Source organism: Dicentrarchus labrax, unplaced genomic scaffold (assembly GCF_905237075.1).
Source record: "Dicentrarchus labrax unplaced genomic scaffold, dlabrax2021, whole genome shotgun sequence".
In the NCBI taxonomy this organism is placed as follows: Eukaryota; Metazoa; Chordata; class Actinopteri; family Moronidae; genus Dicentrarchus; species Dicentrarchus labrax.
The window spans coordinates 3930206-3956457 of NW_026136723.1; the positions used below are offsets into that span (position 1 = coordinate 3930206).

Consider the following 26252-nt stretch of genomic DNA (forward strand, 5'->3'; position numbering starts at 1 on the left):
TCGAACAAAAATAATAGGGACCTCCAGTTGATACTGGCTCGGTCCCTAATAACCTGAAATATTTTTTTAATATTTCCTGCAGTGGACGTACCAGGCGATGGTCCACGAGCTGCTGGGTCTCAACAATAACCGGATCGACCTCTCCAGAGTGCCGGGGATCAATAAGGACCTGAAGGAGGTGGTTCTGTCTGCTGAGAACGACGAGTTCTACGCTAACGTGAGTCTAAATCAAACTAATAACTACCAGCAGTCAACGTCAGACAACCTTATCAGACTAACAGCTAACAACAGTTAGCTAGTGTTTCTGTAGTGGAGACTAAACGTTAACAATGATCCATATCAGCAGTTTGAATCCAACTAAAAGCTCCCTGCACCAAACTCCCTTTAAGAAATATCACATTTTAACAATTCCTAACGTGTTCGTAACAACACGTAACTCTAGAAACACGAGCTAAAGGCCGTCATATGTCCACAGTCTGACTGTCAATACAGGATCAATATCATCCATAAAGATACAGTGTATACTGATCAATATCATCCATAAAGATACAGTGTATACTGATCAATATCATCCATAAAGATACAGTGTATACTGATCAATAATCAATAAAGATACAGTGTATTCTGATCAATAATCAATAAAGATACAGTGTATACTGATCAATAATCAATAAAGATACAGTGTATACTGATCAATAATCCATAAAGATACAGTGTATACTGATCAATAATCCATAAAGATACAGTGTACACTGATCAATATCATCCATAAAGATACAGTGTATACTGATCAATAATCAATAAAGATACAGTGTATTCTGATCAATAATCAATAAAGATACAGTGTACTGATCAACGTCTCTGTATCAGAACTTGTACCTGAACTTCGGTGAGATCGGTACCAACATTAAGAACCTGATGGAGGATTTCCAGAAGAAGCGTCCGAAGGGTCAACAGAAGCTGGAGTCCATCTCTGATATGAAGGTGAGACACAGACACTGTTCACTGACTGTATGTTCACTGACCGACTGTATGTTCACTGACTGTATGTTCACTGACTGTATGTTCACTGACTGTATGTTCACTGACCGACTGTATGTTCACTGACTGTATGTTCACTGACTGTATGTTCACTGACTGTATGTTCACTGACCGACTGTATGTTCACTGACTGTATGTTCACTGACTGACTGTATGTTCACTGACTGTATGTTCACTGACTGTATGTTCACTGACTGTATGTTCACTGACTGACTGTTCACTGACTGACTGTTCACTGACTGTGTGCTCACTGACTGACTGTTCACTGACTGACTGTATGTTCACTGACTGTATGTTCACTGACCGACTGTATGTTCACTGACTGACTGTTCACTGACCGACTGTATGTTCACTGACTGTATGTTCACTGACCGACTGTATGTTCACTGACTGTATGTTCACTGACCGACTGTATGTTCACTGACTGACTGTTCACTGACCGACTGTTCACTGACTGTATGTTCACTGACTGTATGTTCACTGACTGACTGTTCACTGACTGACTGTTCACTGACTGTGTGCTCACTGACTGACTGTTCACTGACTGACTGTTCACTGACCGACTGTATGTTCACTGACTGTATGTTCACTGACTGACTGTTCACTGACTGACTGTTCACTGACCGACTGTATGTTCACTGACTGTGTGCTCACTGACTGACTGTTCACTGACTGACTGTTCACTGACCGACTGTATGTTCACTGACTGTATGTTCACTGACTGACTGTTCACTGACTGACTGTTCACTGACCGACTGTATGTTCACTGACTGTATGTTCACTGATTGTATGTTCACTGACTGTGTGTTCACTGACTGTGTGTTCACTGACTGTATGTTCACTGACTGACTGTTCACTGACTGACTGTATGTTCACTGACTGTGTGTTCACTGACTGACTGTTCACTGACTGACTGTATGTTCACTGACTGTATGTTCACTGACTGACTGTTCACTGACTGACTGTATGTTCACTGACTGTATGTTCACTGACTGTATGTTCACTGACCGACTGTATGTTCACTGACTGACTGTTCACTGACCGACTGTTCACTGACTGTGTGTTCACTGACTGTGTGTTCACTGACTGTATGTTCACTGACTGACTGTGTGTTCACTGACTGTATGTTCACTGACTGACTGTATGTTCACTGACCGACTGTGTGTTCACTGACTGTATGTTCACTGACTGTATGTTCACTGACTGACTGTTCACTGACTGACTGTATGTTCACTGACTGTGTGTTCACTGACTGACTGTTCACTGACTGACTGTATGTTCACTGACTGTGTGTTCACTGACTGTATGTTCACTGACTGACTGTATGTTCACTGACTGTATGTTCACTGACTGTATGTTCACTGACTGACTGTATGTTCACTGACTGTGTGTTCACTGACTGTATGTTCACTGACTGTGTGTTCACTGACTGTATGTTCACTGACTGACTGTGTGTTCACTGACCGACTGTATGTTCACTGACCGACTGTATGTTCACTGACTGACTGTATGTTCACTGACTGACTGTATGTTCACTGACTGTATGTTCACTGACTGTGTGTCTGTAGGCGTTTGTAGATAACTACCCTCAGTTTAAGAAGATGTCGGGCACCGTCTCCAAACACGTGACTGTGGTGGGCGAGTTGTCCCGGTTGGTGTCGGAGCGTCAGCTGATGGAGGTCTCAGAGGTGGAGCAGGAACTGGCCTGTCAGAACGACCACTCCAACGCTCAGCAGGTAACTCCTCACCGCCCCCTGCAGGTAGACCGCTGTAACTACAGCTAACACCTCACCGCCCCCTGCAGGTAGACCGCTGTAACTACAGCTGACACCTCACCGCCCCCTACAGGTAGACCGCTGTAACTACAGCTGACACCTCACCGCCCCCTGCAGGTAGACCGCTGTAACTACAGCTGACTCCTCACCGCCCCCTGCAGGTAGACCGCTGTAACTACAGCTAACGCCTCACCGCCCCCTGCAGGTAGACCGCTGTAACTACAGCTGACACCTCACCGCCCCCTGCAGGTAGACCGCTGTAACTACAGCTAACACCTCACCGCCCCCTGCAGGTAGACCGCTGTAACTACAGCTGACTCCTCACCGCCCCCTGCAGGTAGACCGCTGTAACTACAGCTAACACATCACCGCCCCCTGCAGGTAGACCGCTGTAACTACAGCTGACACCTCACCGCCCCCTGCAGGTAGACCGCTGTAACTACAGCTGACACCTCACCGCCCCCTGTAGGTAGACCGCTGTACTGCCCGCACAATTGAAGTGCGGTCGCCATATTGGAGATTTAGACTGCTACAGAATCAGCTGAGACTCTGTGGTCCCTCGCCAGTCTGTGGTGCTCTGAACCTCCAGTTGGGCTTTACAGTCGTCTCCATGTTGGTGTTTAGCAGCCAGCGGAGGTCACGTACAGCGAGTTGCTCTGCTTTCATTGGCGGCTCGTCTGCTCACGCAGGATCTGGACTGATACGGTCACGCCGCTTTATGGTCTCTCTCTCTCTCACAGTCTCTCTCTCTGCTTCCTGTCTCAGAGCGTCCGACGGCTGCTGCAGAATCCTCGTCTGTCAGAGTTGGACGCCGTCCGTCTCGTCATGCTCTACGCTCTCCGATACGAGCGCCACAGCAACAGCATCCTGCCGGCCCTGATGGACGAGCTGAGCCGGAGGGGCGTCTCCGAGCGACACCGCAGGGTAACGATGTCATCACGCACAGCTCGGCCCTGATTGGACGCTGAAAGATGTTTCATTTAGAATTCAACGTGTGTGTGTGTGTGTGTGTGTGTGTGTGTGTGTGTGTGTGTGTGCTCCCTCTCAGATGGTGAAGGCAGTGGTCGAGTATGGAGGGAAGAGAGTGAGAGGAAGTGACCTCATCACGCCGACGGACGCTGTCGCCATCACCAAACAGTTCTTCAAAGGCCTCTCGGTACACACACACACACACACACACACACACACACACACACACACACTACAACCTGTGACCTCACACATTTAATCAGGAAGTGTTTGATTAGTTATTGATAAAGCTGATTTGTTTTTAGTTTTATTGTGAAATGTTGGTAGTAATGTGTGTGTGTGTGTGTGTGTGGTTGTGTGCAGGGTGTAGAGAACGTGTACACTCAGCATCAACCTCTCCTTCACGACACTCTGGATCAGCTGATTAAAGGTCGACTGAAGGACAGTCAGTTCCCGTACCTCGGACCCAGCAGCCTCAGAGACCGGTAACGGTTCATATTGATCAGGATCAAGTAGGAATCTTCTACAAAATAAACAGTATATATAATAGAGTGTGTGTGTGTGTGTGTGTGTGTGTGTGTGTGACACGTACAGGCCTCAGGACATCATCGTGTTCCTGATCGGTGGAACGATGTACGAAGAAGCTCTGACTGTTTACAACCTGAACCGCAGCACACCTGGAGTCCGTATAGTGCTGGGAGGGAGCAGCGTGCACAACACCAAGAGGTAACACACTCTCTGTCTGTCTCTCTGACTGTCTGTCTCTCTCTCTGACTGTCTGTCAATTCAATTCAATTTAAATGGCTTTATTGGCATGAAGTAACACTGTACATATTGCCAAAGCAAGTGTTTGGAATTAAAAATAATAATAGTAACAATAAAGGAAAACAATATTACAGTAATTACTTCTAACTGGAGATCTGAATGGACGTACAGGAATTGAACCTGATATCATTGACACACAGGGCAACAACCATGTATTTGGTCAGGCCCCCCTGTTTACCACACCAAACATCACCTGTCGGAATAACCTTGACTCTATATTAAATTAAAGTGGCAGGGAGATCTCTGTCTGGCCTTAGGCCTGTACGTAGTTAATGGTAGGTTCAGAGGGGACTCTTTAGGGAGGTTCACAGACTCCTCAGCTCTTGGGTCTAGTGTTGTAGACTATGCAATCACTGACATGGACCCCTCAACTATCAGTGCATTCACTGTCAGACAGCAATCTCCCCTTTCAGACCACAACCAAATTAATGTGTTCTTTAAATTGTCCGGACAAATTAGTGACACAAAAAGGGAACCCAGTAAGCTGTATAAAAGAAATCCTTCTTACAGATGGGCCTCAGACAGTGGAGACAAATTCATCAAGGCTTTAAACTTCCCTGATCTGATGAATTACATATCAATATATACTCAAAATCAATATGTCCCTACCAGAGATGGGGTAAACAAGGCCATTGAGGATATCAATATGATATTTCATAAGGCAGCTATTAGGGCTGACCTCATAAAGCAAAGACAGACCTGTTAAAAGGCAAAATACTGACCAATGGTTTGATCAAGAATGCAAAACAATCAGAAAAGAGCTGAGAAAAATAGCAAATGAGAAACATCACCAACCGAACAACCCAGCCCTGCGCATTCGATCCAGTGACATTTTAAATACATAAAAATACACAATTGGGTTCAAAAAACAAAATTATACCCAATTGAAACTGGAAGATATTGAGAATGCCATTAACCAAAATCAATTCTGGGATATGTGGAACAAGTTCAACACAAAGCAACAGCAGACATTACCCATCCAAAACGGTGACATCTGGAGATCACATTTTGAAAATCTGTACAAAGACATACCAATCAATCAAATTCATTCAGATCAGTGTATTATGAAAGAAAAACTCCAAAAATTAGAAGAAACAATTAAAGACAACCAAAACCCCCTTGATTTCGAAATTACTTGGGAAGAAATAACCATACAGACAAAATGTCTGAAGCCAAGGAAAGCTTGTGGTCCAGACAGCATTAGAAACGAAATGCTCAAAAGCAGCACCCCAGAAATGCAGGGTGCAGTGTTACATTTGTTCAATGTTATACTACAGGCAGGATGTTTTCCCAACATCTGGTGCAAAGGGCTCATTTCCCCCATTCATAAGAGTGGGGACAAATCAGACCCTAATAACTACCGTGGCATCTGTGTCAGCAGCTGTCTATGTAAACTATTCTGTAGTATTCTTAATACAAGAACACTAGATTTCCTTGAGGAACAGTTAATCTTAAGTAAAAGTCAGATTGGCTTCCTCCCAAAACAACGCACCACCGACAGTGTATATACCCTTCACACTTTAATCAACAAACAGGTACAACAAACTAAGAATGGAAAAATATTCACCTGCTTTATTGATTTCAAGAAAGCTTTTGACTCTGTTTGGCATGAAGGGCTCTATTACAGACTTTTAAACTGTGGTATAGGTGGCAGAATGTATGATCTGGTTAAATCAATGTATTTGGAAAACGGGTGCTGTTAAAACTGGAGACAAACTAACTGATTTCTTCCCCCAGAGAAGAGGCGTTCGGCAGGGTTGCAATCTAAGTCCGGCTTTATTTAACGTGTATATAAATGAACTGGCTGTTGAGTTAGATAAATGTGCTGCTCCGGGCCTCTCCCTCCTAGATGGAGAGGTGAAGTCTCTGTTTTATGCTGATGACCTTGTTCTACTGCCTCCTACTGAACAAGGACTACAGCTACAGCTGGACGTAGTAGAAAGGTTCTGTCAGAACTGGGCCCTGGCAGTAAACATGAAGAAAACCAATGTCATGATCTTTCAAAACATCTTTCTATGGCCAGGCTGTGTTCACTCAGTCTGTACATTGTCAACATTGTTCTTAGTTTAGGACATTTTATTGTGCTCAGGTCATTTGCCAGTGTGAATTCTCGTTTTAGGGTCAGATAACATTGTAATTTACTTTGTGTTTTGGTCGTTTCTTTCCAGTATTCAATATATGTTTCTTTTTGCTTGTTGATAATTTGTCTCTCTTTCTGTCTGACTGTCTGTCTCTCTGATTTTCTGTCTCTCTCTCTGTCTCTGACTGTCTGTCTCTCTCTGTCTCTCTCTCAGCTTCCTGGAGGAAGTGATGTCAGCCACGGGTCACAGCGGCGACAGAGCACAAGGAAGTGGTCGCCACGGAAACAGGCGCTGAACACACACACGGGAATGTCCCTGAAGACAAACCCAACATTCCCTGGCGGCGGCGGTGGCCATGTTTGTTTGTTTGTTTGTTTGTTTGTTTGTTTGTTTGTTTGTTTGTGTTTACTGCTGACCTGTTTGTGTCTGCTCGCTTTACTCTGAAATATTTAATAAATGTTTCCTGTCCTGAAATCCTCCTCCAGTGTTTGTTTGTTTTATTTGACCTGATCAACTGATCATTAATAATTGATTCATTGATCACTGAAGCTGAAACATTGGAGACAAACAGAGACTTTGACTTTGAGTTTTCCGGAGCGACTGAGGACAGAGAATAAGGCGTTAACCTCGTTAATGTTTCATCTCGTAGCCTCCGTACAGCTGATCACATTAATCTCTTAAATTCTCCAAGAACAAATCTACGGAAGCCCTGAAAGGCCAGAATAGGTTTTTAATTTTGTTTTCATCTTTGAAGTCTACGGAAAGTTTTGTTCAAAAACAAGAAACATTGTTTTTGCCCATGTCCCTTTAGGGCCTCCGTAGAAAACAGATAAATCTTTTTAAACAATTTTATATAAAGTTTAATGTTAAAACATTTTTTTTGCATAATTTAGTGAACGGTTTACTTTTTTTCATAAACAAATAAAATAGTCAGATGAAACAGAAACAAGTTGAACTAGTAAATAAAATAAACTATATTTCTATGTTTCTATGGAAGTTCTGAAAGACAAGTTAATTATTTTTCTCATAATTTTTCTAAGTTTTAAATATTTTTTCACTTTTGTTTCAGGACTTTAAAAGGAGAATAAAATACATAATATACATTGATCAGTAATTGATCAGTGATCAGTGATTGATCAGGGATGGATTTGTATCAGCAGTAGTACCTACAGTTGGTTCAGTGGTTTAAAGTTTGTTTCCAAGTGAGAGTAAAAAATCGTACGACGGAGTATTAGGGCCATACTAAGAGAAAAAAATGTTTTGGCGGGGGGAATTACGAGAATAAAGTAGTAATTCTATGAGAACTGTCAGCCTGTTGGCTCAGCCAACAAAACTGTTTAAGGACGAAATGATCAATACGTTAGTTTACCTGTTGACTGTACGGTACGACTGAGACAAACAGCGGCTGCTGGGCTCAGGCTGAGGCTGCTGATTGGTTGAGCTGCTCACGTCAGATCTTGATAACTCTATGGAAGCTTTTTTCTCATTAAAACAACTTTTTTTCTGGTATTATTACGACTTTATTCTCGTAATTTCCAAAAAAATACCCCATCGTAAAATCGATACGGATACTAAACCCAATATTTACAGTAGCGGTCACATGTTGGTCCTCCTGCGTCCTGACATCCAGGGTCCAGGGCTCTGGGTCCAGGTCTGGACTGAACCAGATCCTTTAAGCACACATACACTTTGGACCAGCTGTGGTCCTCCAGCGGTCTTTATAAGAGACTGTGATCCACCTCACAGTCACTTCCTCCAGTCATCAATAATCCACCCTGCAGGTTCTGTCTGATCCAGGATGTGGGTTCTACACAAAACCGGTCTGCTGGTTCTGGTTCTGGTTCTGATGGTTCTTGGCTCCAACGCAGCCCCTGAAGGATGTGGCCTGCCCGAGAGGCTGACCAAACCGCATCTACGCAAGGTGGGAACTCAGTCACTATCTAACTGCAGAGGTCCTGTATGGGGGGGGGAGGCAGGGCAGGTCTGGACTCACAATCTGTATCTGCAGGTTCTGGAGGTGCGCTGGGTTCTGGTCCAGGCGTTCGCAGATTACCCAGCAGGTGTGGAGTTGGTGTCCAGACTCAACAGCTCGCTCCTGGAGGTGGACCTGAAAGATGACAATGAAACCGTCCAGTTCACCGAGAGGAACACCGTGTAAGAGACCGAAGCTACGGAAGCCCGAATGCAAATGTTAAACATTTAAAGTTTCTCATTATATTAACTTACAGAATCTCTTTTTCCATTACTTTGGCAGAACTGGGCTTCCATAGTTTATTAACCTTATCAGTGAGTCAACTGACTGTATGTTCAATACATTACATATTGATTGGTATCAATATATTTCATATTGATTAGTATCAATAACAGCTGAACCCAAACAGTGAACTACTTCCCACACCATAAATGGTACAGTGGGTAAAATCAATCAATAAATCAATCAATAGATGCTGCATACAAACATACATATATCTGTTCCTCACAGTGAGCAGAAGGATGAGTTATTGATCTACTGTATCGATATTGATCCAGTCTCACTGTTTGTTATACAAACACTGCTGGTTCAACTCAAGAGTTATTGATCGTCTCTATCGATCGTCTCTATCGATCGTCTCTATCGATCGTCTCTATCGATCCTCTCTATCGATCCTCTCTAACGATCCTCTCTATCGATCCTCTCTATCGATCCTCTCTAACGATCGTCTCTATCGATCCTCTCTATCGATCCTCTCTAACGATCGTCTCTATCGATCGTCTCTATCGATCCTCTCTAACGATCCTCTCTATCGATCCTCTCTAACGATCGTCTCTATCGATCGTCTCTATCGATCGTCTCTATCGATCCTCTCTAACGATCCTCTCTATCGATCCTCTCTATCGATCCTCTCTATCGATCCTCTCTATCGATCCTCTCTATCGATCCTCTCTATCGATCCTCTCTATCGATCCTCTCTATCGATCGTCTCTCAGGTCGGTCGTGTTTTGTGTTTTCCAGGAGCGGGATGTGTCTGATCTTCCGTGGAAACTTGTCTGCTCCCGACCCCGAGACGTCCAACCACACCCTCCTCCTGCTCAGTTCCGGTGAGTCCCGACCCAAAACTTTCATTACGGCGTCAGCACCAAAACCATCTGGTTGTCATTTGATTTGAGTTCAGTATTAATCAGAACTGATCCTGTTACTGCCCCCTGAGGCTGGAACGGGGGCAACGACCCGAGCTGGGCTAGGGCACCGAATGAAACTGCTGTTGTCTCCTTGTGTCTGGATGTCTTCCAGTCCAGGAGTTCGACAGTAAGGTGTCTCCGTACGACGACCAGGGCCGAGCCGACGTGTACCAGAGCTGCCCCGAATGTCTGACGATGGTCTACCACGGAGTCTTCGAGGGAACCCCGGGGAGGATGCTGCTGATCTACAGTGAGACCGACACAAGTGTTAGCACAGACATGCTATCACCCAGCTAGTGTTAGCACTGAATATGTCACCTCCTCGCTGCTGCTGATGACTTCCTGTCCTTCCTCAGGGAGCGAGGGGAAACATCTCGACGTCGAGCAGCTGAAAGCCGCTCGGAGCGCTAACGCGCAGACGGCCGAGTGTCTGAAATTCAACATCCTGTCACAGTTCAACTACGACGGGATCGCAGGTCAGAGCGAGGCCGAACAACAACGGATCCATCCATCTCCTAACCTAGCTAACCAAATGCTATCCCTAGCTTAGCATTAAGACTGGAAGCAGGGGGAAACAGCTAGCCTAGCTGTAGCTAAATGTAGCAAGAGCTAAAGTGTTAGCATGGAGGCTAATATCACTCAACATAACGCAGAGCTGTGGAAGCTAAAGTGTTAGCATAAATACAGTGTTAGCAGTCTGCTGCATTTTATCCACTGAGCAACTAAAGTTGACCAACAGGACAATCTGTTGCTTTCACTGTCTGAGTGACTGCTCTTCATCATCTTCATCTTCTTCATCTCTTCTTCTCTTCTTCTTTGTCTCTGCAGAGTTTTGTTTGGACAAGAAGGAAGAAGAGAAAGAAGCTTCAGACGGACGATGAATCAACGTTCATTAAACTTTATGTTAATTATTGTTAATGGAAGAAAATAAAAAGTAATCAAATGTTAAAAATGACCAAAATAAAACCGGAATTGTGATTAATAAAAAATACTTTATTTATATCTCATCATTTTAATTTAATATCGCTTCATTTTTACTTAATAATTTGGTAATAATAATAATTTTGATTTAATACCTCATAAAGTTTTACAATGTTATATGAGATTATATGATAATATTATAATATTAGATTATAATATTAATATATTAGATTATATTATAATATTAATAGATTATATGATATTATAATATTAGATTATAATATTAATATATTCGATTATATAATAATAGTATTATATTAGATTATAATATTAATAGATTAGATTATATTATAATATTAATAGATTATATTATATTATAATATTAATAGATTAGATTATATTATAATATTAATAGATTATATTATATTATAATATTTATATATTAGATTATATTATAATATTAATAGATTATATTATATTATAATATTTATATATTAGATTATATTATAATATTAATAGATTATATTATATTATAATATTTATATATTAGATTATATTATAATATTTATATATTAGATTATATTATAATATTTATATATTATATTATATTATAATATTTATATATTATATTATATTATAATATTAATATATTAGATTATAATATAATATGAATAGATTATATTATATTATAATATTTATATATTATATTATATTATAATATTAATAGATTATATTATATTATAATATTTATATATTAGATTATAATATAATATGAATAGATTATATTATATTATAATATTTATATATTAGATTATATTATAATATGAATAGATTAGATTATATTATAATATGAATAGATTATATTATATTATAATATTTATATATTAGATTATATTATAATATTAATAGATTATATTATATTATAATATTTATATATTAGATTATATTATAATATTAATAGATTATATTATATTATAATATTTATATATTAGATTATAATATAATATGAATAGATTATATAGATGAATATTTATATTTTTTCCCTTCAGGTCACAAATGAGCTTCCGTACACAATAAATAAAAACTATGACTCATTATTTCCTCCAATGATGTTTAATGAAACATTGTCATGTGATCAATACTATGATCGATCCTCTGAATGATCGGCTCTTTGTTTAGGGCGTGTGTGTGTGTGTGTGTGTGTGTGTGTGTGTGTGTGTGTGTGTGTGTGTGTGTGTCGGTAGATGGCGCTGTCGGACACCATTTTTTTTTTTTTACCGGAATATAGGCTACCGTGCGCGTCCGCGTGTCACGAGCGTGATGAGAGAGAGAGAGAGAGCATCTGTCTCCGCACACACACACACACACACACACACACACACACACACACACACACACACCTCAGGGAGGATGCCTCCGTTCAGACAACAGACGAGCTGAACGAGAATCGGACGGACTGAACCGATCCACCGACACCGCCTCCAGGATCTACCGGGCTCAGAGTCACCGGGGCCGGGCCGAACCTCCCGCCGGGCCGAACCTCCTCCCCGTCGGTGTGATTGTCCTGTGGGTCCCGGAGGACCGGAGGACCGGAGGAGGATGAAGAAAAGCAACCAGAGCAGACGGGTCGGAGCTACTTGATATTTCTATAATGATCATTTTATTTATCATCAATCATCCATCACATTTATTGATCTTCTGATAGAGTGATCAGTTTATGATCAGCTCTGTGATAGGAATCAATGTGAATATAATATTTATATCAGTCATTCATATTCACACCAGTTAATGCAGTAATATTCATTATAATGCAGTTATATTCATTATAATGCAGTAATATTCATTATAATGCAGTAATATTCATTATAATGCAGTAATATTCATTATAATGCAGTAATATTATATTATAATGCAGTAATATTCATTATAATGCAGTAATATTCATTATAATGCAGTAATATTCATTGTAATGCAGTAATATTCATTATAATGCAGTAATATTCATTGTAATGCAGTAATATTCATTATAATGCAGTAATATTATATTATAATGCAGTAATATTATATTATAATGCAGTAATATTCATTGTAATGCAGTATTATTCATTATAATGCAGTAATATTATATTATAATGCAGTAATATTATATTATAATGCAGTAATATTCATTGTAATGCAGTATTATTCATTATAATAGCAGTAATCTTATATTAAAATGCAGTAATATTCATTATAATGCAGTAATCTTATATTATAATGCAGTAATATTATATTATAATGCAGTAATATTATATTATAATGCAGTAATATTATATTATAATGCAGTAATATTCATTGTAATGCAGTATTATTCATTATAATGCAGTAATCTTATATTAAAATGCAGTAATATTCATTATAATGCAGTAATCTTATATTATAATGCAGTAATATTATATTATAATGCAGTAATATTATATTATAATGCAGTAATATTAATCAGTAATATCATTATAATAAAATATATTATAAGCAGTAATATCATTAAAGGTAATATCATAAATGCTAATATATATTATAATGCAGTAATATCATTATAATGCAGTAATCTTATATTATAATGCAGTAATATTATATTACAATGCATAATAATAATGATAATAATAATAATAATAATAATAATAATAATAATAATAAGATCCTGGATCAGACTCTGACGGTTCTGGTGGTTCCTCTCTGATCCGCTTGTGTCGTGCTCTTTCAGGGCGTTCAGGACTCGGGTCAGCAGGCGGTCCAGCAGCCGGACAAAGTGGGCTGGATCAGGAAGTTCTGCGGCCGAGGGATCTTCAGAGAACTGTGGAGGAACCGGTTCGTGGTCCTGAGAGGAGACCGGCTCTACGTCTCCGACAAAGAGGTGAGCAGGACCCACGCTTATTATCATTATTATTATTATCATGAATTATTATTATCATTATAACATTATAATATATTATATTTGTATCATTATAACATTATAATATATTATATTAGTATTATTATTATTATTATTATATATATTATTATTATATATATTATTATTATATATATTATTATTATTATCATTATAACATTATAATATATTATATTTGTATTATTATTATTATTATTATTATATATTATTATTATTATTATATAATATTGTTATATTTATTATTGTTATATTATCATTATATATTATATATATATTATATATTATTATATTGTTATATTTATCATTATATATTATTATTATTATTATTATTATCATTATTATTATAATATTGTTATATTTATTATTATATATTATTGTTATTATATATATTATTATTATTATAATATTGTTATATTTATTATTGTTATATTATTATATATTATATATTATTATTATTATTATTATTATTATTATTATTATTATTATTATATTGTTATATTTATCATTATATATTATATATATTATTATTATTATCATCATTATTATTATTATAATGTTATATTTACTGCCTTGACATATCGGGAACCTGCAGTTCCTCCATCAGCCACTAGAGGCTGGCTCCAGCTAACGTTAGCCATGATACTAACTTATGATAAACAATAAAAGATGTAACGGTACAAAGCGAGGCTAGCAACCTGTTAGCAAGCGAGCTAAAGCTACAGTATGATAATATACGAGCGTTGCAGTAACGTTAGCTTCAACTTTGACTTTAGACATTTCAACAGCACTTTTATTTATTATTTATTTATTTATTAAAGTCATCAAAGAGCTTAAAAAAAGAGGAAAACCAGAAATAATTAGTTGTTTCTCAGAGAAATATTTTAAAATATTTATTCATATATAATAATTATTATTATTATTTCTGTGTATTTCATGTAGTTTTATTTCAGTTTTTTTTATTTGTTGATGTTGTCTTTATACGTCTCTCTCTCTGGAGGTCAACCGAACAGAATAATGACTCATTGTGTGTGTGTGTGTGTGTGTGTGTGTGTGTGTGCGTGTGTCTGTCTGTCTGTCTGTCTGTCTGTGTGTGTGTGTGTGTGTGTGTGTGTGTGTGTGTGTGTGTGTGTGTGTGTGTCTGTTTCCTGTAATTATTCTGATGTTTTTCCTCATCCATCATATTGTTTCTGTATTTGAGCACTAACGTTGACCCAGAACTCTCTACCGCCTGAGGGACGTCGTCTTTATTTATGTGTATGTTTTCATTAGTTTATAATCAGCTGAAAATAACGATAGCAGCAAAATGTGCAAAAACGTCTCATTCTCAGGTAACGAACACATAAGGATTCGTAGTTTGAACATTATATTTCAACGACAGTGTGTCCTGGTGTAAAGGTATAGTCTCGTTAACGAGTTATTCCTGTCCAGGTTCCTCTGGGATTGTCGAAGGTTTCTGTTCAGATCTGATCAGAAAACGTTTTTGTTGTTGATTTGTTGGATCAGTTACTTCCTTAATGTTCATTGGTGTTCAGACGTTCAGGCTATAAACAGGTTGAACACTGTCAGTGAGTCAGCTGTGAGAACATATTGATCGTATCTGCACTGATATCGACAAACACCACCAGCTTCAACACAGTCAGTTGACAGTCAGACTGTGGACATATGACGGCCTTTAGCTCGTGTTTCTAGAGTTACGTGTTGTTACGAACACGTTAGGAATTGTTAAAATGTGATATTTCTTAAAGGGAGTTTGGTGCAGGGAGCTTTTAGTTGGATTCAAACTGCTGATATGGATCATTGTTAACGTTTAGTCTCCACTACAGAAACACTAGCTAACTGCTGAAGGCTGATCAGGTTGATTAATGCTTTAATAATGGGAGTATTGATTAGTGATCAGGATCATTATCAGCTGTAAATAGTTGCCCTTTGTGTGTGTGTGTGGGTTTAAACTGCTTTCCTTATTAAACATGTTGTCTTAATGACACAGTTATGACCTTGTTGTTGTGATCGATGGGTTTCACAGCCGCTTATTGGAATTGATCTGAATTGAAATCAATGTGTGTTTTCTGTGTGAAGGCTCAGATTTAGGGGGCAGTAAAGCAGCCTTTATGTTGTTGCTGTAGCAGCAGCAGATGCACCCACTGCAGCTCTCCTCAGCTGAACCTTGTGGATTAAAGTTGAACGAAGTTAAAATGTGTCTGATGAATGAAACATGGAGACCAAACGCAGCGAGCGAGGACTCGTTTAACTCACACTTTTACTGACACAACCTCCATTTCTGTCTGCAGGGAACTGAAACACACAGCTGCTCATATTCAGAGTTAGAGACTTACAGCTGATGTTTGTTTGAGCCAAATCAGCCAGAACAGTAGAGTTAATGAACCATGTGGTCGCTTACAAAGTGGAAAAATCAGCTGTAAACAGATCTGAGAATATAACCTGATTAAAGGCTAAATTGTGTTATATAAAGTATTCTGATCCTTTACTACAGTAAAAGTACTGATGCTCCAGTCCAACCAGACTCCATTCACAAAACCAGTAATTTTACCTCACAGATGTAAAACACACTAAATACTGGAAAGAAACAAAATAAAACTCACTGAAACCGTCTTTATTCCAACAATCACCAACTCTGGTTTGGTCAAAATAAATCCTTAATTCACCGACAAAGATGAGAAATATTTGTGAAAAGGGTTGAAATGGCCGCATTGTTAATCCTTGGGGACAAATGTGGCTGGGGGGACAAAAGTTGTTGTTTGTTCCAGTAACAGTTGTTGTTGTTTGTTCCACTAACAGTAGTTGTTGTTTGTTCCACTAACAGTTGTTGTTGTTTGTTCCACTAACAGTAGTTGTTGTTTGTTCCACTAACAGTTGTTGTTGTTTGTTCCACTAACAGTAGTTGTTGTTTGTTCCACTAACAGTAGTTGTTGTTTGTTCCACTAACAGTAGTCGTTGTTGTTTGTTCCACTAACAGTTGTTGTTGTTTGTTCCACTAACAGTAGTTGTTGTTTGTTCCACTAACAGTAGTTGTTGTTTGTTCCACTAACAGTAGTCGTTGTTGTTTGTTCCACTAACAGTTGTTGTTGTTTGTTCCACTAACAGTAGTTGTTTGTTCCACTAACAGTAGTTGTTGTTTGTTCCACTAACAGTAGTTGTTTGTTCCACTAACAGTAGTTGTTGTTTGTTCCACTAACAGTAGTTGTTGTTTGTTCCACTAACAGTAGTTGTTGTTTGTTCCACTAACAGTAGTTGTTTGTTCCACTAACAGTAGTTGTTGTTGTTTGTTCCACTAACAGCAGTTGTTGTTTGTTCCACTAACAGAAGTTGTTGTTTGTTCCACTAACAGTTGTTGTTGTTTGTTCCACTAACAGTTGTTGTTGTTTGTTCCACTAACAGTAGTTGTTGTTTGTTCCACTAACAGTTGTTGTTGTTTGTTCCACTAACAGTTGTTGTTGTTTGTTCCACTAACAGTAGTTGTTGTTTGTTCCACTAACAGTAGTCGTTGTTGTTTGTTCCACTAACAGTAGTCGTTGTTTGTTCCACTAACAGTAGTTGTTGTTTGTTCCACTGACAGTAGTTGTTGTTTGTTCCACTAACAGTAGTTGTTGTTTGTTCCACTAACAGTAGTTGTTGTTTGTTCCACTAACAGTTGTTGTTTGTTCCACTAACAGTAGTTGTTGTTTGTTCCACTAACAGTAGTTGTTTCTGCCACTAACAGACTCAGGTTGTTATTGTCAGTGTCTGACAGCATTATGGAAAGGATCCCTACAGAGATAGACCTTTAGTTTAACCACAAACAGCCGTATTATCACTATCACTCTCCACCAGACTCCAGAGACACAAACACTCATTTTACCTTCAGATCATTGTAACTTCATTCAAAGTGGACAGAAACAGAATCAAACTTGTGTAACGAACGAGTTTTGTGTGTTTGCAGGTGAAAGATGAGCGGAAGGCACAGGAAGTGTTTGACCTGGCTGATTATGAGCGTTCGGAGGAGCTGAGGAAAGCGAAGAGTCGCAGCAAGAAGAACCACAGCCGCTTCACCCTGCTGCGCTGCCGGCAGCCAGGAAACACTGTGAGTCACATGATACACAGGAACTGACCTCCTGTCAGTCTCGTTGACCTGCAGCAGAATGATGGTGTTTGTAATGGACGGTTAAATATCAATAACACTGATGTGACATATTAGTAGCTACGCCTGCTTGGGTAATGTTAGCCGACTAACTGCTTGCTAGCTAGCCAGCTAGCTCAGTGTTACATTCATAACATCTACGTGGTAAACCGCTAATGAAATAAATAATAATAAATAAATATCTGGCTGGCCACAACTCGCCCCTGTTCGGGGTCTATAAAGTGTCGGTGCTGCACTGGAAGTTGTTTGGTTGTCAAAACCCAGAGAACTGGTTCGGGATTAGGCACGCTAAACATTAACATAAACATTAGCTACATTAGCTACATTAGCACAGGACTGTACGTAAAGCAGCTTGTTGATATCGGCGCCCCATGTGGACAACAGCGGTACTGTTTGTACCGCCTCGTTTCCTTGATTTCAAGGGAATCCGACCCGGTGTAACAACTGTATAGAAATATCATGTAGGTCATATAGAGGCATCAGTATTAAAGTCCTCCTTCCTTCACTCTGTTTCTGTCTGTTTTCACTGTTTCTGTCTTCCTCCTCTCGTGTCCTCTGTGCTCAGAGATTACTCTGTCCAGCCTGACTCACTCTGTCGCTGCATTGGTGGATTTCCTCCTACGTCCGTCTCAGGATTGGTGGATTAGATTGTTTTTCACCCTCGAGCCTCGACTGCAGCCATTGGCCGAGCTGTGCTGGTTTTATTCTCCTCTGGAAAGATTTAATCCTCAGAATCCCATTAGTCCGCCAGAGGACGAGTTTACAGCAGAATAATCCCTGCAAACACTTTCACATGTTAGTCTGCCTCTCTCACCCACTCTCTCTCTGTTACAGACACAGGTCTGAACGGAGAATATATAATATAATATAATAAATAATATATATTATAGATTAATAGAGAATATAAAGACATTATTCTTGAGTTGATTCTGTATAAAATGTCTTTATCTTCCAGAAAAAAGTGTGAAATGAACTAAACAGTTTCACTGATATTTAAAGAATCTATCTACTCTATTAAAGTATTTCTTAAGAACATTAAAAAATATGTAATCTGTCAAACCAGGAAAATTTACACAGAAGATTAAATACAAAGAACAAACAGGACAGCAACGACAACATTAAAGTTCAGATTCAATTTTTTCATATTGAAATCCAATCATTTTTCTTCCTGTAAAAAAAATGTGACTCATATTTACGTAAGTGCGATAATATTTTATTATATTATACATTCACTCGTCAATAAATCTTCAACTTTTAACCACACAGAGCAAAGATTCATTAGTTAGCTAGCTAGCTAGCAACAGCATGGCTTTCTGTCAGACATAAACAATACATAACAATACCTAAACTAAACATTAGCTACACTAAACATTAGCTACATTAGTTACACTGAACATTAAAACACTGGCTAGCTACTTGCAGCTACAATGACAACGACTTTCGTGACATCACCGAAGTCTGTGTTTTAAATCATTCCAGCATATTTAAACTAAAGAACCAGTGTTGAGGATTTAGTGGCCTCTAGCAGTGACATTGCAAAAGGCAACAAAGTGAATACCCCTTGCGTTACCATCCCCTATGGTGAGAAACTACTTGCTTGACCTTCAAAATGGTCAACAGATGGTTTTCTGGGATTTCCGGAACATTTCTGTCAGTTTGTTTTTTCTTCTGGTTAACTGTGGACAGGTGCTGTATCTTTATCGCTAACCAAACATTAAAGTAAAGGTTTTGTCTTTTTTCAGGCTCCCAACCTTTTGTTTCTGGCCGTCAGTCCGGAGGAAAAGGAATCATGGGTCAATGCCCTCAACGTGGCAATCATCAAAGCCAAGAACCGCATTTTAGACGAGGTATGGATGTTGGTAGGCATTTATTTACCTTGATAAGACTGATTACGATTTTAAAAAGGTTACTGACCTCCGCAGAAGTGCGTTGTTGGATGGATTCTCTTTAAAGCGAGTTAAATGTAAATGTTCTTCAGACAGCACCAGAGTCAGTTTGTACGTCTCTGTCCAGGTGACCATCGAGGAGGACAATGCACTGGTTCATCCCACCAGAGACCGGGCCAAGATCCCTCATGGCCGCCGGCTGCCGACCAGAGGACACCTCATGGCCGTGGTACCGGGATCTCTTTTTCTTAATCAAAGCCTTTTTAAAACAAGACATTATTATCTTTAATAATCATTTTGTCCATTCCCCTCAGGCATCCACTTCTTCCCATGGCATGCTGACCCTTGACCTGGTTGCTGAAGAAGATGGTTTCTCTCCGGACTACGATGGCGACTCGCAGGAATCCTGGGAGAACAGCTTCCAAGCCGACCTGCAGATGTCGTGTGGACAGGTTGTCGGATCTCGGGGTGTCGGAGTTCGTCAGCGAGCTGACACAGATGTGTCAAAGCTGCGGGTGACCTTGAAGGAACCCAAAGTAAAGACCGGCAGTCTGCCCAGGGGGAGTGAGCGGTCCTGGGGCAAACAGTCTCACCTGGAGGTCTCCAAGGTCCACAAGTCCCAGCAGGTGCATGTTGGGAAAGTCTAGAATTCTGATCCTTGTAGTTTTATCTATCTAATGTACATAGCCAAAAGCACACATGGAAGTCCTAGACTATGAGACTAAATCGGAGACCTGAATCTAAAGACCCAACCTTCAACAGGTCCTCGACTACAGCTCGCCATGCGAATGCTCCCTAATCCAACTTGAGCCTGAATCTTTATCCCAGTACCTCATTGGAGAGTCTCCGGTTTATTCACCCAAATTTTATATTTTTGTTTTGATGGAGAGACACACAAGATTTCCATGGGATTTGGGCACTATAACTCTAACCTTTGTCCTTGTGTCATCAATGTAAGACATTCATATGCATTTCCATTGAACCACAGGTACAAACAGCAGCCTTAAATCAAATGTTACCTTTCAGGTCCTTCAGGCTCAGTCTCGGACACCGCAGCCGGGGAAGAGGTTCAGCATGCAGGGCCGGAGTCGCTGTGCCTCCATGGATGAAGTCCTGTCCTCCAGGTACAACTGAACACAGCTCCTCATCTGACACACCACATTCACACAAGCATCTCCATCATCATACAGTAACCTTAAATATTTGTCCTGAGGTAGGTCTAATACACTTGATACTAATATAATGGATCCATCCATCCATCCCTCCCTCCCTCCCTCCCTCCCTCCCTCCCTCCCTCCATAAGACCAAGCAAAGTAGCTCTAGTTGTGTCTTCCTGCTTCTTCTGGGTGAAGACATGCCCAGGCTTGATGGGATAAACAATCCCTACTGTATGTTCTGGATCTGGGGGGAGGGATGGATGGAGGGAGGGAGGGAGGGATCTTCAAGGTTAATTTCTGCTTGTAAAGGTTCAATGTCTTTCTCTCTAACTTTTTCTTTCCTCCTTTCATCCTTACCCTCCTCTTCCATCCCATTCTTCAGACCGGCAATGATTCGCTCTGAACTGCGCTCCGCTCTGCGTCGATATCCAACTGAAGAGGAGGCGGGGGGCAGAGCTTCAGTGCAGCCGGTGGGTCAGCTGCAGAGCCTGATCGCCCAGAGGATGCAGAGAGCTCAGGAGCTACTGGAGGAGATGAGACTGCAGGTACCTCGTCCATGTGTTCATTGAGCCGAGCTAATTAACCAGAATCAAATAAAATGTAATTAGGACTAATGTGTTGTGATTCACAGGAGCTGCAGAAAGCAAAGGCAGAGAGAGAACAAGCAGGCAGCTCACCTTATCTGAAGGGCATCGACTCCCCTCGCCTCCACCACCTCAGGGGCTCAGACTCTCCTCACTCCAGGTTGGTTTTATTATTTTCCTCCTTAGTATCGATGTGCACTTTTAATCTCTCCAAATTAAGTCGAGGGAGGACATGTCATCGTCTTTCTGACCACTTGGTGGATTACATAAGGTTGATGCATTTGGATTTCACATTGGAGTCACAGTAATAGCTATCACAGTTTTCTCTCCAAATTAACTCTGGTTCTTGAACTGGTTCCATTCAAGTACCAGAACGTGTTTCCACCAGTTGTGAGTGGAACCATTGAAATCAAGGATCTGTCACCAACAGGGGGTGCTGCACAGCAACCTGTAGAATATGACACACCCACTTTGGCGCCCAAGGAAAAACTGATAAATTTTGGTTCCAACTGGGACTAAATTTCTTTCTGGTCAAAACCAGACGTGTGAACCAGAACAGAGCTATACGAGTCCTCTGGGTACTAGAATATACCCAGTCGCTTCTCGAATTACATTCATGATGTTGCACTCAAAAAGTGACAAAAGTAGTAGTAAGAATCAAAAAAGAGACCTGGAAAAGAAGTTCAACCTGCCTGCTTTCACACCTGTGGGCAAAAGTCTGTTGTTTTGAACAACGCTCATTTGTGCAATATGAGTTTGTAAAGATGGAAACACCGAAGGGTCTAAAAGGTTGTAAACAGATTGTTTAAACGGGATCAAAGTTTAACTGATTTTTGTTGTCCTCCTCAGCAGGTCGTCTGGATCTCCAAGGAGCAGGAGCAGCGACTCTCCTCGTCTCCGGGGTAAAGACTCTCCTCGTCTGAGAGGGAGAGAGTCTCCTCGATCCAAAGCAAAGAGGAATCGCTCCAAAAGGGCCGACTCGCCTCGCTCCAGAGGATCCCATTCACCTGCCACTAAAGCAAACAACTCTCCTCCACTGACACCTCGTCTGACTGCCACCGACTCTCCTCAGACGAAGAGCTCCGACGCAGTCCACTCGCCAAAACTCAAGGGATCATCCAGCTCCTTTTGTGCCAACAAGGAGGACGGCTCTCCTCAGCAGAAGTCACCTCCATGCATCATAGGATCCGACTCCTCTCAGCTCAAAGGATCTGATTCACCACAAATCAGCGAAATTGACTCCCCGAGTCTGGGGAGCAGCAAGGAGTCACCCTGCCTGAGCCAGAAGAACTCCCCAAGTCTTTCTGGATCCTTTGAGTTCTCGCAGCCCAAAACCCCTGAAAAACACAGCTCGTCTCCACCTCCGCCCTCTTCACCTCCCTCCCTGCTGTTGGAGGAGGACCTGGAGGTGGAGAACAGGCGAGCAGAGGCTGAGCGTCTCCTGGAGGAGGCCGTGTCATCCTGGAAGGAGGCGCAGGAAGTCCTGCAGGAGGTGAAGGAGCTGCAGAGCCAGACACTGCGGCGACAGCGCAGGAGGACCTACGAGAAGATGACAACTACAGCGGCAGCAGCTGGGTTGCCCACGGCGACCACGCAAGCAGACGAGGATGACACACCCACCTCGCCGACGTCGCCTGAGGACGACGACGAGTCCGAGACGCCTTGATGAGGATTCTTTTCTAGAAATATTTATTGAATTTTCTCCATGGGAGTAGCAGCGTTTCTCAGCATGCTGATGCACAAAAGACAGAATTTGCATAATTTTTAATTCCTAAAACGTTTTTTCATCATTTAATCCAGGGACGGAGGGATGCACCTGAACACTTAAGCAATGTGGATTATTTTGAAACCAGCGATACAGTTCTTCCCAGGAGGTTTAATGACTTTAATCCTCCACAGTGCACTACACGCCCTCTCTCTTCTGCTGCCCGTTTTATGCCACAACAGATGTCACGTTTAATTTGAGCAGATTTTAATGGAGGAGAGGCGCTTCCCTTCACCTTCCCCAACGGTGCTGCGCGCTTTTCTTCTTTGTCTTTTTCTTCTGAAAGTGAAGCGAAATGCCTCTCCGATTATTTCAAAGACTTTTTACCCCCATGAGGTTTTTTGGATATTTGGGGTTTTGTTTTTTTTCCGAGCAAAGATGTCAACATTTCTACAATGGGAGACTTTTTCAAAGTAAAGGCACTGAAGAGCACTATGTTTGCTACGGGCACGGTGGGGGGGGTTCTTTTTAAGTAAGGGTACACTTATTATTGAGAGTTTAAATATTTATTACCTGATTTATTTGCTAATATGTATTAAGTCTGCTTGTGTGACATTTCTGTTGAAACTAGGGATGAGCGAGTACCATTATCTGCAACTACACTAACTGTACTCAACTTAAACTTTAATGGGCGGGGCTTAAACTTTAATGGGCGGGGCTTAAACTTTAATGGACGGGACTTAAACTTTAATGGGCGGGGCTATGTCAAAGTTTAAGCCTGAAATTATTTCGGGTTGATCAGAAGTTGCTATATTTATCAGAAAACTATTAACAGTATTGATCTTTAGAGCAGTTTAAGAGAACTTATTACAGAACAAGTGTTTTCAATAAAAGTTGCTATATTTACATACATATATTGACACATTATCTGGACCTCGCTCAGCCCTTGTTAAAAAGATCTTATGAATTTTCTCTGCTTTGGTTGTAGCCCCATATTGAACAGATTAATCAAGCTACAACAAAAATCAGGGAGTTTGTTCACCAACCAAGAGATAATAAGCAATAATGTCAATAAGAAATAAAGAAAATGTCTTCACTTCACTTCACTGATCAGCTACGGCTGTAACATAAACGTGGTCACATTAACCTGCTCGGAGGCTCCTGTAACACATTATTTAATTAATGTTCTTGTATCTTCTGAAGTGGGTTTGTATGAGGTACACAGTCAGTGTGTTACCTGCAGGAGCAAACAGGAAGTGGAGCAATGTATAATAATAATAATAATAATAATGTAATTATATAAAAACATATTTCCAAACAAATAACTTAAATTGAATAAATTGGATCTAGTCAGCGATGAGTGAAGTCATAGTATCATTAGTTGAGTTAGCGTTGTGGTAGCCGCAATACAAAACTCCCATAGGGAAATGGCCGATTTAAGGCAGCTAGTAATAAATTAGTTGAACGTGTTTATGTTGCATTTTGTTAGTGTTAATCCTTTAAAGGGCTCCTAAAAATATATATTATTATTAAAAATATTCAGAATATTTTCACGGCTATGTCCAGTTCCTCACTGGAGGGGGCGCTATGTATAAGTACCTCATACAACCGCACTCAGAAACACCAGAACTATCCCTTTAAATTATGAAATTGAAGCACTGAAAATATACATAATGAAACATTCGCGTCACAGATACAGAAAGGTAGAGACCTCATTGATCGCTGCTATACATCTGACCTCTGCCAAATTGCGGACGTCATATAAGCAAGTTGAACACTGAGATTCAGACTGAACTATAAAATGAACTGTAACTCCCCCAGTGACTGAATAAATCCCAGCATCAGGTTCAGTTTCTCACCTTTATAACAAACCAACTCTAATGAGAATGTGTTCACAATGAAGAGAGTAACAGTGGCTTCGGTAGTTCAGTCTGAATCTCTCTGTTGGTAACTAACGGATCTTGACCTCTCCAATATGGCGACCACGCGGTCAAATGGAGAATGCCGTTCTCACATAAGTCACAGATTGAATTTGATGGATTTGAGTCTCGCAGACACAAACGAGGAAACGTAGAATAAATAAATACATTTTACTGAATCTACAGTTTATCAAACTAACATTTATGGACTCACAAATAAACAAAATAAGACCTAATTAGTGCGACACTGTTAAAATGCACTTTTATTTATTATATGGAGGAAGAGCTGTTTTCAGAACGAGCAGCTGATCAATAACTATCTGTTTTACACTTTTTGTGTTGGTTGTTGTAACTTTAAATAACTGATCTGAGTTTCTGTCACAATGTTTAACGGATGTTTTTTGGTGTTTTTGCACATTTGTGAGACGAGTAGAAGACGACAGCGACGGGTTGCACACGGCCGTCGTTCTGTGAGTGACGTTGGTGAATCACTGTATTAAAAACTGTTCTTTTCTTTTAGTTAAAGATTTATATGTTGATGTTGTTTGAATTACTGTATACAGCAATGCATTGTGGGTAAATGGAGCCACACACACACACAGTTTATTTTCAGTTTGGAGCATCCAGACTTGGTTTTCACACAGAAATAAAATAAGATTTAAATCAGAACTGAAGTGAGATTATTAATAATATGAATGTTTTTATTCTGTCGTTACTGAACAAACACTGACTGTAGATCTTTGTAGATTTTAGGTTGAAATTAGAGAAACAATAAAACATTTGATCTGGACTTTAAGGTCGTCGATGTGTCAGCACATATCGTAGAAACACTGCGTTTTACAGCGTCTGCTGAGAGACGTCTATTATATCTTATCAACTCCGATCAATGATTTTATCTCAGGACTTTAATCCTGCTAATAATAATTAACATTTTCACTAAATATAACTGGAATCTGATTCTTTTTGTATCCTGATTACTCAGTTAGATGTAATCCATTACTCCCTCGTTCCCGCTGTATGATCTCTATAAAAATCTGATTAGAAGCTTCTGCTGTTAGCTCGATATAACGTGTGCAGACACTTCCTGATTCCAGTCACATGATCCACTCATCCAGCTGTACTATTGGCCGACAGCCTGGCACACACACACACACACACACACACAC

At 40.1% G+C, this 26252-nt stretch overlaps 3 protein-coding genes and 1 long non-coding RNA gene across 4 annotated transcripts in view; 3 read left to right on the forward strand and 1 right to left on the reverse strand.

The window, feature by feature from the left end:
- vps45 (vacuolar protein sorting 45 homolog) overlaps positions 1–7170 on the forward strand; it is a 13024-nt gene extending 5854 nt beyond the window's left edge. Inside the window, exons 8-15 of the mRNA XM_051390816.1 lie at positions 83–217; positions 871–984; positions 2610–2777; positions 3582–3740; positions 3865–3972; positions 4149–4270; positions 4380–4511; positions 6905–7170. Coding sequence (XP_051246776.1) covers positions 83–217; positions 871–984; positions 2610–2777; positions 3582–3740; positions 3865–3972; positions 4149–4270; positions 4380–4511; positions 6905–6986 — 1020 coding nt within the window. The 3' untranslated portion in view covers positions 6987–7170. The remainder of the gene's footprint in view (positions 1–82; positions 218–870; positions 985–2609; positions 2778–3581; positions 3741–3864; positions 3973–4148; positions 4271–4379; positions 4512–6904) is intronic.
- On the reverse strand, positions 2749–3296 carry LOC127358141 (uncharacterized). The gene is made up of 3 exons (XR_007882371.1): positions 3225–3296; positions 3049–3136; positions 2749–2828 (listed from the first exon to the last, which is right to left on the reverse strand). It is a non-coding gene; the product is annotated as an uncharacterized LOC127358141 (long non-coding RNA).
- A 1226-nt stretch (positions 7171–8396) lies between the features above and the next one.
- Positions 8397–10857, forward strand: LOC127358080 (saxitoxin and tetrodotoxin-binding protein 1-like). The gene is made up of 6 exons (XM_051390976.1): positions 8397–8612; positions 8700–8845; positions 9684–9769; positions 9963–10100; positions 10207–10326; positions 10679–10857. Exons 1-6 carry the CDS (start codon positions 8490–8492, stop codon positions 10729–10731), a joined length of 666 nt encoding a protein of 221 aa, XP_051246936.1. The 5' UTR covers positions 8397–8489; the 3' UTR covers positions 10732–10857.
- A 1227-nt stretch (positions 10858–12084) lies between these two features.
- On the forward strand, positions 12085–25755 carry plekho1a (pleckstrin homology domain containing, family O member 1a). Its single transcript, XM_051390743.1, has 10 exons — positions 12085–12397; positions 13515–13664; positions 17638–17778; positions 19578–19682; positions 19849–19950; positions 20036–20347; positions 20748–20845; positions 21261–21423; positions 21510–21622; positions 22312–25755. Exons 1-10 carry the CDS (start codon positions 12371–12373, stop codon positions 23126–23128), a joined length of 2028 nt encoding a protein of 675 aa, XP_051246703.1. The 5' UTR covers positions 12085–12370; the 3' UTR covers positions 23129–25755.
- Positions 25756–26252: the final 497 nt, after the last annotated feature.